The 13,977-nt window shown below is 40.0% G+C and overlaps 2 protein-coding genes across 2 annotated transcripts; one reads left to right on the top strand and one right to left on the bottom strand.

The window, feature by feature from the left end:
* Positions 1-361: 361 nt before the first annotated feature.
* Positions 362-7,328, bottom strand: sugp1 (SURP and G patch domain containing 1). The gene is made up of 14 exons (XM_088310988.1): positions 7,182-7,328; positions 5,288-5,456; positions 5,041-5,144; positions 4,337-4,570; positions 4,056-4,179; positions 3,870-3,970; positions 2,762-2,885; positions 2,355-2,677; positions 1,971-2,077; positions 1,717-1,894; positions 1,506-1,612; positions 1,237-1,382; positions 733-862; positions 362-644 (listed from the first exon to the last, which is right to left on the bottom strand). Exons 1-14 carry the CDS (start codon positions 7,198-7,200, stop codon positions 618-620), a joined length of 1,893 nt encoding a protein of 630 aa, XP_088167114.1. The 5' UTR covers positions 7,201-7,328; the 3' UTR covers positions 362-617.
* A 1,327-nt stretch (positions 7,329-8,655) lies between these two features.
* LOC148325989 (E3 ubiquitin-protein ligase RNF126-like) lies at positions 8,656-13,126 on the top strand. Its single transcript, XM_088311074.1, has 9 exons — positions 8,656-8,805; positions 9,897-9,955; positions 10,019-10,079; positions 10,159-10,382; positions 10,527-10,595; positions 10,662-10,731; positions 11,396-11,489; positions 11,607-11,722; positions 12,187-13,126. The coding sequence occupies exons 1-9, from the start codon at positions 8,731-8,733 to the stop codon at positions 12,337-12,339; spliced, it is 921 nt and encodes a 306-aa protein (XP_088167200.1). The 5' UTR covers positions 8,656-8,730; the 3' UTR covers positions 12,340-13,126.
* The last annotated feature ends 851 nt before the right edge of the window (positions 13,127-13,977 follow it).

Genomic DNA, 13,977 nt, shown 5'->3' with positions numbered 1-13,977 from the left:
CGTCCAAATCTAGAATGACTTTTGCTTGGCTGGGGTCTCAGAGTTATAATTATCCCGAGTAAGCCCCTTTGGGAATGGCATAGTGAAGGTCTGATTTCACTTATCTGTCACCCTCCTCACGACTAGGCTCCTCCAAACAGCAATCCCTCATGTTCAGAACCTGGGTGAATTAATATTGCACATACTAGATAACCTGCCTTGGCAAATGCCTTAGGAAACATATCAGATAACTCCAGAATGCAGTCATATATTTTTATTAATATTGGAAAAATGTAATTAAAGGAGAGAACAGTAAGAAAACAAAAAGAGAGGGCTTTGAAATTGCAGCCTCGCTGAAGATGGAAATAATGTGGGACAAATGTAAGTGTACAGGGCGTCTTTAATTATTTCTGGTGAAACAGTACAGTAATTGATTGTGATACAGATAAGAGTCGGGATTTTCAAACATGAACAAAACCCAACATTTAGGGGGAATTTAGCAGACAGGCACCCTTGTTATCCCGTTCACACACGCGCACACACACACTGTCAAATATTTGCATTGTGCAATGAAATCAAATTTTACAAGCGAGTTGAGTTTTCAGTTTTCTTCCATTTCCGTAAGCATCTGTTTTCGGTCAGTAATATGGTCTCCGTGGATTATTCTGTGAAAACAAAACATGATTAAATTCAGTGATTACACATTTATAGTGTTGTATGGAGTATAGAAAAGAGCAGGAGACATGAGGTTACCAATGGATTAGGCCTAAAGCGATAGGCAAGCATCATCCTCTTTCTGAAGGCATCATACTCATCATCGCTTTTTGACAGCTCAGCTGGACGGTCAACGCCGAACCCTGCTCCATTCATCGCTGTAGTTCCCCTGCAACCGGTCACAAAAGCACTTGGTATCAGTTTCTGTCTGTATGTGGCCAATGTATGGTAAAGGTGATGTACACATGTATTAAAAAAATGGAAAAAAAAAAAAGATCGAAAAAAATAATAAACAAAAAATGGACGTATTGTTACAAGCACATTTGTGACAAATCAAATCAATGTATCGAGTCAGTGGGATCTAAATAAATGGGTTGAGACAATATTTTATTTTCTATTTCTGATGACAAAGATAAAGATAAAGATGTCCTTTATTAGTCCCACAATGGGGAAATTTGAAGTGTTACAGCAGCACAGATATAGAATGTGATGTAAATCCAGACAGGAATGGATACACAATTGTAAAGACAGACGAATACGCACTTGTTAACAGGAGCCTTGATGCCTTGTCCTTCACTGCCAAGGCCTTCACCTTCCTTCCAGCCCATCTTCATCAGCATGCGGAAACCAAGATTCTCCACCGTCAACTTAAACTCTTTGTATTCGGAGTAATCTGGGTCCCGCCCCTCCTGCCAAGGAATAAAAGAGGCCAATATTACAAGGATCCTTTTTCTTGTATTTATTTTTGAGAGAATATACAACCATGAATGTTCTTCCTTGTTTATTTCATGATAATTCCAACAAGAGCTGACCTTGAGTGCTTTAAATGTCTCCATAAACTTTTCCAGCTCCTCAGGAGGGAGGAAGTCTCCAATGAAGTGTTTCCCTTTGCCCATGTCTGTCAGAGATTCGGCCCACTCTGAGTAAATCAGCACAAAAAAACAACTGCATTATTTATTTGTTATTAGAAATGGCTTACTGAAATGCAAGTAGATGCTGCTGCTTAATAATTGCCGGCTCTACCTCGTGTCTTCTCCATTTCCATTTTCCGGAGACGATGCTCCCAGGTGCCAGCCTCCTGGTCCACCTCTTCGTCACTGTCATACTCGTGTTGGTGGTCTTTTATGGCCTTGTCCCACATCTGTTGCATCTCGGCCATTGCTCGCTTGTGCTTCATGATCATGTCATACATCTCTTGCATCTACAAATTGTGTGTGGGAGGACATTCAATGAACGGCTCACATGAAATGGTCAGTACGATCTGACCAACTTTGTACCTCTTGTTGCTCTTTGAGCTGTTTCTTCTGGTCTTCTGACAGTTCTGTCACACCAACAAGACCGGCAGGCTTCCCTTTCTTATAACCAAGACCTTGAAGATCTTGAGCTAAAAAAGAAGGGATGGTAAATACAGTGAACCACCATTGGTATGAAGAGATTTTGCTTTAATGTCAGTTTTTTTCTTTTTGGGTGTCTGGAACAGAGTAATTTGATTTACATTATTTCTTTCAGGAATTATCACTTCAGTTAACGTAGGATTCCGTTTTAGTCATACGTTTAGGAATGGAACATTTTTGAAAACTGAGGTTCTGTGGAACTTAAAAAAAACCTCCATACATGACAAGTTTCTGTTATGTATGGTGCAGTGCATGCATGTAAAGTACCAGACAGGGATGGCATGTTGGGGTCTGGAACACCAGTTTCCTGGGGGACAACAATGGGTGGAATTGGAAGCTCCACTTTGTCATCTTCGGACCCCCATCGACTCTTCCTCTTGCGTTTGACAGGGGGAGTGTCTTCCACCCGACTGTGCGGTTGCGATGCCGGGGAGAACGCAATCTGGGGTCGTGGAGGAGCAGGTGGTCTCTGTAACTCTGTCCTGGACTCTGCTGCTGGAGGTGAGGACGTCTGGGAGGCTGCAGCGCGATACTCTCGTAGCTTCTCTTTGTAGTAACGGTTGGCTGGGTTTTTGTGATCAAATAAAAAACTGGAAGGATAAAAAGGCATGCGAGGTTAAAGAGAAATAAGAGTTTCTTGGGCTCATGTAAAAGTTGATTTTCAAGAACCCGACCTGAAGGTAGGATTGTCGCGGTTACGCTCGATGGCGATGCTTTCCACCTCTGGGCCACCCTCAGCCACAAACCTGGCCAGCTTCTCGGCCACTTGCTGGGTTTCCGCGTCCACTGGGGGGGAGACTTTAAGCAGTCTATCAGTACTGGGGCTCAAATGACACTCTACTACTGTACCATACTCAACTGGCATCATACATCACCAGTCTAGAGCTAATGGGGGATAAAAAAAAAAGAGGGGGGAGGAGCAACGAGGACAGCACTGGTGAATGGGGAACTGAGTTGATGAAGCACATTGTAACAATCGTCAACAAATACTTGATATTGGCACACATTTGGTGTGATTTATAGCTGCACTTACTTTTGTCATTCTCTCTACCATAAGTTAGAACTTAATTTGCCTAAAATGACTAGTTTAGGACTGAATTAAGAAACTAACTGAAAAAAACAAACAAAAAATGTACCAATGATGGGGTGGGGGGTGGCAAAATGTTACATTTGTACATTTGGCCGTCCTTTAGTTAGCAGGCTACTTTTTGGTTCATAGATGATATGTTACAAACCGAGTGTTGACACTGTTGAGATGAAAATGTTTTCCCCAAAAATATAGGTGATGTATGTTTTTACTAAATATGAAATAGAACTCAAATCACATGAGAACTATATTTCTATATCCAATGGTGCCTTGATCGAGAAGTTGAATTCATTACATCACCGCTCGCGGCACAAAACACTTGTATCTTAAATCTTATTTCTCCATTGGAATAAATGCAAATACTATTAATGAGTTTGTGCCGCTACCACCACCCCCGATTAAGTAACTCAATATTTGTCTTGCAATTCTAGACAAAAAAAAAAAAAAAATTAATATGCCAAGCGATGGACCATATAAAAAACAAAACAAAAATAAAACATGTACAGTAAGTAAAGGCAACAATACTTACAAAAAATTACCTGATGCAATAAGACCAACTAAGTTATTAAATTGAGCGATGATAAAAGTCATCAACATTATGGCTGACAATGCAATACGATGTAGACCCATCCCAATAAAAAAAAATTCCGTTTCTAAAATGAAGAAGTCAGTGCTGTCAGAAGATATCCCCTTACCATGAATTGACGTTTTATCAGGCGTTGGAGCATTCTTTGTTATTTCGGCAATCCTCTTTTTGTAGTATAGATACTCCATACAGTTTCTATCAAACAAAAACCTAAAGAAAAGTTGAAAACACAGGAGATTAAACTATTTTATGAGTTCAATAAACCTGGAGGAGCAAAGTTGTTCTTCAAACTTACGAGAAAACAGGATCGTCTTTGTAGTCCTCTTTGGCCCTCTTCTCCAGCTCGGGTCCCCCCTCCGCCACAAAAGAGGCCATCTTGTTGATAATCAGTCTGGTATCTGGGTCCTCTGGGGGAGAAACTTTAAGCAGGCTATCAGTACATTTACTCTATGGTCACCTGCGACAAAATGCACGTCTTAAGCCAAGTGCGCTCTAGGAGCAGGGTGGCGATGACCCGAAATGTCCGAGCCATTTTGTTGTCCAGAGCTACACTCAATCACACAGGCCTAGATTTACCTTTCATATTTAAGAATTCCAAGAAATCAATCTCTTCCTCCTCCTCATCGTCATCTGGGGAACAAAACACACTTGGTCTCTGGCTGAGAACTGGACTCTTCTTAGACTGCGAATAACTCTTGAACTGGCTGAGCATGCTGCCAACTCCGGGCCGCTTGCCGACGAGAATGCTTTTTTTTTGCAATGCGTTTCCTCCTGGGGAAGATGACTGACTCTTGGCGTCACTGGGTGAACCTAGAGAAAACACCAATTTAAAAGAAATAATGTAAATGAATACAATGAAAAAGTAGAGCAATGGTTCTTAGCTGGACACTAGGGCGGCAGGTAGCTATTGTGGCCGTCGTACATGAATGTTTGAAATGATCCCAAACTTGGGACAGCCTCCGTCTTTGGCTGCCATTGCAGCATCTTGTTTCTCCACAGGTTGGTGCATGTCTCTGCAGTAACGTTAGCCCGCGTGGAAAAGCAGTTCCAGGGCAAAGATTTTTCTTTGACTTAAGTTATCAAATTATTTGATTAATAATTGCTACAATCCCACTGAACACACGCCAAATTTCACAGGATAATAATGCTGACAAAAAAGTCTATTGTAAATGAGTATCCATACAGTGCAGAGTAAGTGAGAGAGTATTCTCATATATATATAAGGGGATCTACTTAAGACACAAATGATATGGAAATGGCGAACAGCTCTTGGTACTAACCAGCAACACTGTCAGGCTTCTGTTTCTGCATCATCATGAACTGTTGTAAGAAGCTTCCATCGTTTATAAACTTGTTGGAGGAGGGTCCTTGCATACTGGGAGAACTATTTGGATCACAAGAGGTTGAGTTATTGATTTTGCTTACAATCAATACAAAAGAATGGATATATACAACCTGATATGAATGCAATTGATTAACAACAATTATTGGTTGTTAAAGGTTAATAATACATGAGTATGTATTTACCTTACAGGCTGACATTTGTTTGGGGTTTGTGCATTAATTTTGGCTTGCTCTGCTAATTTGGCCTCAATTTCCTTCTTTTTCTCAGCTATTAGTTGCTCTTGGCGGATGATGTTCAAGTTCATCTTCTGCTTCTGTGGCTGTACATTCTTGTTTTTCCATCCTCCTCTCCCTAAAAGGACAGGAGGGGACAAACAATGTTATGAATCTTTGACAGACATTCCAACATGTGTTCTTTTTTAAGGTCCTTTTAACATGTCACCATTGCTGAAGATGAATAACTGAACATTAAAATTAAAGAGACAGGTGTTAATGTACAGTGTAATTGCTCAGATTCTGAGAAGATATACAGCAGTTGACCAAACTTCAGTTTCAGGATGTGTCAGAAAAGTTCCAAAACCAGTGCTACAAAAGAACTATTTCAAATCCAAACGAACGAATCCTCTTAAGTCTAGGGGAGTGCTTCCGGGATCCTCTGTAGCTTCATTGTCCACCTCATTTAAATAGGTCCCCCTGATGACCTCCTCAAGTTTAGGAAAGAAGGAAAAGAATTATCAGATGGAGACAAGTTGGGGAAGTTGGGAGGTTGCCTCATCATCACCACCGTCATTGGCCTTGTGACGAATCTGCGTACCGACAAGAAGTGGAGCAGCTGACACACTGGTGTCGCCAACACAACCTGGAGCTGAACAAGCCCAAGACTGTCGAGATGATCGTGGACTTCAGGAAACATGCTTCAGCCTGTACCAGCCATCGAGACCTGCAAGTTCCTGGGAATCATGGTCGCCTGAAAAGGGCCTAGCAGAGGAGATACTTCCTGAGGCTGCTGAGGAAGCTCAGCCTGCCACAGGAGCTATTGAGACAGTTCGTACACAGCAATCATCAAATCAGTCCTGCGTTCCTCCATCACAGTCTGGTTTGGTGCCCCCACAAAAAAAAGGACAAAATCCGATTGCAACGGGACTGCAGAAAAAAAATAATCAGTGCCCCCCTACCCACTCTTCAAGACTTGCACCCTTCAAGAACCAAGACAGGGTCATGGAAAATTCTCCTTTTATGTCAAGTCTTTGTTCATCATAACTGCTTGGAAATGTAATACTAGTGCAGCTGATTCCGATATGGCAATATTGTTCTTGGCCAGGAACTGTCAGATGCTCAGGGCACTGCAAGTAGGCACATTGTCAAATAAACCCTGAACAAAGCAATGACAGGAGCTCTTCATAGATGTGCTGATTGATTGTCTAACCCGCACTGAAGGCGGAAAGCCATTGTCTGGATTTGAAATATATCTTTGGAGACACCATTAATTGAACTTTTCTAACACACCTTGTTAATGTGCTTGGGTGCACCCTATATGTTTTAAATTGTTACTTACTATAGCAAAGTGTCATGTTGTAAGGAATTTTGACATTCAATTGATCAAAATACCCGACTCTGGAATTAAAATACCGCAACTGTTTTTTCCTGCAGAGCCAAGAAAAAGACCCCTAAACAACAATTGGATTCAGTAAACCCTCGTATTTAGATTTGGGGAATTAATATAATCTAACTTCATACTTTGGAATAATACACATCAGACAAAAATGTAGCTATTTTGGGAAACGTATGTTAGGTATTCGAGTTCATCGCGGATCCGAAAGCAAATTACAACGTCCATTCATTGCTTATCTAAATCTCAGGAGTCTACTTGAATTGCTAAAATACGAAATACAACGGAACAGACTACTATTATGGACTATTGCGGACTATTATCTTAGTCCGCTAATAGTGGTCTCGACGATAAATACTGTGTTCGTTTTCGGCTACATGATGCTAACTGACGCTGAAAGCTAACATGAACTATTGACTGAATCTACAGTCAAATATTTAACGTTTCAACGAAACAGCATGAATGTACCTGTATCACTAGACTCCATTGTCGTAGCAGGAAAGCAATTTATTTTTTTTACACGACGTTAACAGACAATACGCAAATACTATTTCGATGCTATGGAGAGGACTCAACTTGGCAAACTAACAGTGTAAACACGAGCACTACTTCCGCTTTGTGATTTCTTATTTCGGAATAAAAGAAGAGTTACACAACGATTGTATTTTTTTGTCACAAGATACCAGCACCAACTACAAAACTGTGTTTTTGTCCAAGTCAAATACAAAAATAATCAGATACAGTCCAACATAAACAAAATAAGTCATGGAAAAAGCTATTTAACTTGGGCTTTTCAGATATACTTTCCTCTAAAATATGAAAAGCATTTCATTTTTAAAAAAAATCTGAGGGCTACTGAGAAAGAAACAAACGTATTGTGAAAAGGATAGATGTAGGTTTCACATTTTACATTAATCTAGAAAATAATATCCAGGACTAGAATGGTATTTACCAAATAGTCACTATTTGTCTTGCACATAACAAGACCAAAAGAAAGAGCAAGAGAAAAAATCATCTTAAATTTCAAACATTAGGGTGAAGCTATTGATGTGTTTCAGCCAATAAGGCTTTCAAAAGACTATTTACCGATGGACACCCTCACTCTCAACACTACAGAATAAAAAAAAACACTGAATGGCTTAGAAGCACCAAATTTTCTTTATTACTTTCTCACCTATTAAGTACAATATATATTAAAATGGGTACAGACTACACCTAGAAATATCCATCCATTATCCAAGCCGCTTCCCCTCACAAGGGTCGCGGGCGTTCTGGAGCCTTTCCCTGCTGTCTTTGGGCAGTAAGCGCGTACACCCTGAATTGGTTGCCAGCCAATCGCAGGGCACACACAGACGAGCAACCATTCACGATCACACTTAGGGACAATTTAGAGTGTTCAATTCACCTCCCCAGCACAGGAAGGCTGCAGCCCTCGCACCTCTGAACTGTGAGGCTATAACTGGTCATCCTCCGTGCCGCTGTTTTAAAACAAAGACCTCCCACCACAATCAATTCAAAAACATCAAAACACACAGGGTCAAAGGAGAGGAGGGGGAAATAGAGGAGAAAGGATAATTCAAGTAGGGGATTCTTTTGGAATATTCAATTACGTGTCACAAGAGCTAGTTACCCACACGATTTGTTTGACAGTTGAGATAAGGTCATGAAATGGAGAAAATGTTCCAATTTAATCCAGTTAGAAATTGTGTGGCATTATAAATTAAAGGCACTGTTAAAAATATATATATTTCTTTTGGAAGTGTATGTAATAATTTGCAATATAAAAAATGATGATGATGATTATTGTTTAATATTATTGTTATTATTATTATTATTATTATTATTATTATTATTGCACAGCTGTCCTATGTGTACTCTCTCTTCCGTTATAACGACGATACTTCTGTTTGTTTTGATACTCATCCCAGAATGCATTGCGGGATGTCGTCAGCCCGATTCGCGAGTCAGTACGTTCTCGCGATCATTCGTTAAAACCCTGCCTGTGTTCAGTGGGGAAATGGCTGAAGCTTCCTTACCGTCCTGCCGGTTTTTCTGCCACCGGTGTTCAGCAGAGATTAGCCCGCGTTTACCGGTAAGGCAAACTGCTACGCAGCAGTTGATGTGTTCACTTGACAAATGGCGTGATGGTGATGTGTCTAAGTGTGTGGTTGTGTGGTGGAACAACGAGTACCTCGCTAGCCACGCTCGTTAGCTAACAAGTACTCGTAGTAGTTGTCCAACTTAGCGAGTGTGGTAGTGAACACAAAAAACATTGCCTACAGAGAAATACATTTGTGGCACTACAGAATTTTGTCGGCCTGTGCTCAATGTTTGCCATCCGTTCCAACGCCCTCATGAAAAAGAACGCGTTTACTAACGCTCTTTGTTAATTTTTAAATCAAATTAATCTTTATTGTACTTTATCTAAAGTCGTTTTGTGTGTCAAAACAAAAATCAAAACAAAGGAGCGTTGTATTAGGGATGGGCGTATCGATACTGTGGTCTCGATAGCAAACAGCATCATGTATGGATTAGCAATGGGCATATCGACACTGTGGTCTCGATAGTATATAGAGACACATGCTACTCATTTGTTCTCAATTTCCTTCCTTAAAAAAAGATTGATATTCAAATCGGATTTGTTTTTCGATAGTCTACTTCTCTTATCTGTCTACATGTGTGTGTTTGGTCTGTGTCACGTGACAAGAATTCTTGAGATATGATGTCAGACATGTAACTCTGACACTGCCAGCACAAATACATTGTGTGTAAATGGGTAGCATTTGTTATGAGATTTGTTTGTCCATCCATAATCTGTTCCGCTTCTCCTCACAAGGGTCGTCGAGCCTATCCCAGCTAATCTTCGGGCAATAGACGGGGTACACCCTGAACTGGTTGCCAGCCAATCGCAGGGCACACAAAGACGCACAACCATCTGTGCTCATACTCATACCTAGGGGCAATTTAGAGTGTCCCAATCAAACTGCCATTCATGTTTTTGGAATGAGGGAGGAAACCGGAGTACCTGGAGAAAGGGCACGGGGAGAACATGCAAATTCCAGACATTTTATGTTTTATTTATTTATTTTCTACATTATAATTGTCTGCAATATTCAGAGACTAGTGTGTTCTTGATAGTGTAATGTTCTAATGTGACATTCATTTTTGTGTCAAAACCTAAAGGACTTTACCTGTCCACGTTGTGACTCTGGATTCATTGAGGAATTGCCAGATGAAAGAAGGTAAAAGGAAAAAAATTTCAAGTGCTGTTGCTGTATATATTTTCCTATTTTCTTTTCATGCAGAAGTGAAGATAGCTCCCCGTCTACATCCTCTGCTAGTGAACAGACACAAATACCCTTTCAGGTCAGTTAGAGCCATCGATTCGGGAAGTTTGCACTCTTTAGCCATCTATGTGAAATCATCCCCATTCTATCTCTTCCAGCCGACCATGAATCACCAGCACTTGTTTACCTTTCCTTCCGGGTACAGTCCATTCACACTGGGAATTTTCAATGAAAACTTTGAACTCAGAACTTGGCTACCCACAGAAGATAACAGAGGGACAGAAATTCAGCGGGAACAAGAAAACGATTCGCAGCAATCGCGGGGTCGACATGCAGCTCAGCGACAGGGTGCACGCCATGAAGGAGTTCCCACATTAGAGGGGTAAATGTTCACTCAAGTTTGTTGTGTGTGTGACAATTGCAATCCTGCTGTAGTTAACAAAAAGCACCTGTGTGAACATATTGTTGTTAAAGATAAATGTCAATCTAAAATGTACGTGTATTTTTTTTATTACTGAAAATACAGAATTATCCAACAGCTAGTTAATGGGATCATAGCACCAACGGCTATGCCAAATATTGGAATGGGATCATGGTGAGTAGGTATTATTTTTCATTCATCTTTTCGTTGTGTAAGTCATATTAACTGAAGACTTTGCAGGGGTGTGCTTCATTCAAACCCGATGGACTATGCCTGGGGAGCAAATGGACTGGATGCCATTATAACACAGGTATAACAAGCATCTTTTATGTAAAACGCTGGTCAGAAATATAAAACTAGCACAAATGCTGCGGTAGTAATAAGCATATAGGAAATGGCTATTTGAACACGTACAATGCAGCAACACATTTAGACGGACAATATGACAGTCTCACAGGGATATATTGTTTATCCTCTGCAAAAAAAAGTCTTGATATTATTGCAGCTTACTGAGTCATTTAGTTGTGAAACTCTTTATTATGTCTGTATGCCGACTGTATAATACTGCCCACCTGACGGCCAAGGTGCACACAAAATCCGTGCAAAATCAATGGGGATTGAAACATGGGGAAAAAAATTGCAAACAGTTTAATTCTTAAACTCCATGTAATTTCGTTATTAATGTATTGTTTTTTTTTTTAAAGTGCAGTGCTGTGGTGGAATATTTTTCTATTTAAAAAACAGCAATTTATTGTAGGGTTGGAATCGCCAATTCGGTTTATTTCATTTGGTAAAGATGATTTGAGAAACAAGCGTTTTGAGTTATGAGCATGGAAGTATACTTGTAAGTAAAGGCCCCAGTGTGCAGTAAACAGATTTTGGTAGAAAAACAATATACACAAATGACTAAAAGCTCAAATGAAACACTACAAATGTGGTTACTTTATTTCAATTCTGTCCTGTTTCACTTGAAGCTACTTAACCAGTTTGAAAACACGGGTCCTCCTCCTGCGGATAGAGAAAGGATAAAGAGTTTGCCCACCGTCTCCATCACAGAAGAACACGTGGGTGAGTTTTAAGACCAAACCAATGAAACAGTTGATAATAATAAAATATTTATGGAACAGAGTTCTAGTTTGTGCTGAAGTCTTGTCCTGACATTTTTGAGTTGTCTTACTTGTGCAGGCGCTGGTTTAGAGTGTCCCGTGTGTAAAGAAGACTACAGTGTGGGAGAGAGCGTCAGACAGCTGCCATGCAATCATTTGTTTCACAATGACTGTATAGTCCCTTGGCTTGAACAGGTACTGCATAAATACTTACTGGACACACCATTAGGTACAACTGCACAATTGTACACTCATTTCTGAAAGAAAAATAATCATAAAATACAACATTTTGGGGTGTTTCTGTAAAGTGAGTTTTTAGAGATGCAAGATCCAACGCCCGAAATGCACATGTGGGTGAAAAAGCGAAGCGTTGAGTCTCAGGTGCAGAATTGCTCAATTGCCGTTAATGAATGGAGCCAACAGCTTTTGAAATGTCCTTACTCACTCCTTCATTGTTTAAAAAAAAAAAATCACACACAAACGTTACAGTTCTGTGCAGTATTATTGCCACCTCAAAATGTTTTTTTATGGTTGTTTTTTTCCCCCGCAATTGCCTAGTTCAGCCTTAAAGTAATAGCCCAGCTAGTACAACAAAGCAGTCTTGCTCTCATTTGCATAACAGCAAAACTGACATTTTGTTTCCTTCTCTCTCACTGTAGCATGATACATGCCCAGTGTGTAGGAAGAGTCTTAATGGCCAGAACACGGCAACAAACCCACCGGGTTTATCAGGGATGAACTTCTCTCCCTCCTCGTCGTCCTCTTCCTCTTCTAACTCACCTAGCAATGAAAATGCTACTGGCAACTCATAGTCTCCCTGTCACCCTCATCTCATATCTGGAAACCTCACGCTCTCAAGGAGTCAACAGCGGACACAAACACAGCTGTTGGTCTTAATTCTTACGGACATCGAAGTTGAGATGACTTTTTCTCAGTCTTACTCATCATTCCTCCGCTTGTGCTGACTGGTTGCTGCTCTTGCTGCTGCTGTTGCAGTAATTGAGGACATTCGTCTTGGAGGTGCCACCGGAGGATCCTGTGGCTACTGACTATCTGCCACAAGGTTGGGGACAGATTTTTCTATTTCAAATTGACCATAAAAATACTCTTTTTAAATGTTGCCTGTGGTGGTGCAGATGTGTCGGTATCAAGTTATCTCAGCAATGCTGAGCCAATGTACAGCCAGTGGATCAATTCATGTGTGCTTCTGACTATTTGTATTTATTTGCACATTTGTTTTTTAGTTTGCACAATGTTTAGAATTTTAATGAGACAACAACTGAACTATGAATATTTTTTATTTTATTTTATTTTAAAAAAAAAAAGGCATTTTAGTAGTTTGCATTTGATAAATAGTTCCCGTGTGTGTGGTGTCATTTGGGTGGTTGCTGGATGAATTGATGCTGCGTTTTTATCATGAGTGAAGAAAGAAAAAAAAAAAATCTAAATCTTATTTATTGATCTTATGCCACTAGTACTAGGGCATGTAAAAATAGTCTTATCTCTGTGAAACTGGCTAAAAGTGTCAGTAAATTGTATTGTTTTAATTACTGATTTATTGTTGTATTTTTACAGTCACAATAAAGTGCTTAAGAAATCTTTTTGGAAGATGAATTCACTCGTACTCCTGCTCTAACGTATGATTAAATTTTGTTAGGCTTCATAAATGGCTCGGAGCTTTTCTGACTGGTAAGTATTAACAATGACCAATAACTCCTAATTTTGAGTTGGGAGAATCATGATCATGAGTGAGAAAATGTACGCTATGTGACGTATTTCCCTTTCACTAGTACTTTAGTGTGTTCGTTTCCTGGTCCCCAATTAGAATGCCATTTATCTTAAAATAGCCCTTTTCATATTGACAAATGGCTTTACATGGAATACTGTATGAGTATGTTGTGAGCCAACTATTTTGGATATTGCTGCTACTTTAAGCTTCCAAGGTGCTCAGTTAACCGTGCTTTTCATTTCATTCCCAGTCAATAACCAATAAGGTGACTTTGAGATTCCACTTATTGTTTTTTAATGGAATTCAGACTTGTTAGTCATTAAAAAAATAAAATGCACTAGTGGGGGGGCAAAATTATGCTTTTTTTTTTCTGGCACGGATGACAGTAAATTCTGAATCATTGTCACCTTGGCTGCAGTAATGAGGCTACCTCCGTTAGCCCGCTAGAGAGCACTAAAAAAGTCATTATGGGTTACAGCAAGACATGCAGGGACATTGTCATTGCAAATAACCTTTCCATACAGGACAACATGTCACCATCCATCCCCCCAAATTCTTTGGAATTCAATAGTATACATGCATGTATGATTAGTGTGTCGCTTAGGTACATTTCCCGTGTTTTGTGTACAAGAGAGAGGCCACAGTTGGATGGATTGAAGTGTTCAAGAGCAGCTTAAGCTAATTAAGGTAATGACATGAAATGCACTTCATGTGTTTAATT

This window comes from Idiotropiscis lumnitzeri, chromosome 12 (assembly GCF_059441095.1).
Source record: "Idiotropiscis lumnitzeri isolate Australia: NSW breed Sydney's pygmy pipehorse chromosome 12, RoL_Ilum_1.0, whole genome shotgun sequence".
Classification (NCBI taxonomy): domain Eukaryota; kingdom Metazoa; phylum Chordata; class Actinopteri; order Syngnathiformes; family Syngnathidae; genus Idiotropiscis; species Idiotropiscis lumnitzeri.
The sequence above is the reverse complement of the archived record's forward strand: the minus strand, read 5'-3'. Positions and strand labels throughout refer to the sequence as shown.

Bases quoted from the DNA above. Each gene is read 5' to 3' on its own strand.
- LOC148325989 (XM_088311074.1), top strand. From the start codon at position 8,731: ATGGCTGAAGCTTCCTTACCGTCCTGCCGGTTTTTCTGCCACCGGTGT. The intron at 10,080-10,158 runs GTCAGTTAGAGC...TATCTCTTCCAG, and splicing joins AGACACAAATACCCTTTCAG to CCGACCATGAATCACCAGCA. The intron at 11,723-12,186 runs GTACTGCATAAA...CTCTCACTGTAG, and splicing joins TAGTCCCTTGGCTTGAACAG to CATGATACATGCCCAGTGTG.
- sugp1 (XM_088310988.1), bottom strand. The intron at 3,971-4,055 runs GTAAGTTTGAAG...ACTTTTCTTTAG, and splicing joins AAAGACGATCCTGTTTTCTC to GTTTTTGTTTGATAGAAACT. The intron at 2,678-2,761 runs GTCGGGTTCTTG...TTATCCTTCCAG, and splicing joins CGCGACAATCCTACCTTCAG to TTTTTTATTTGATCACAAAA.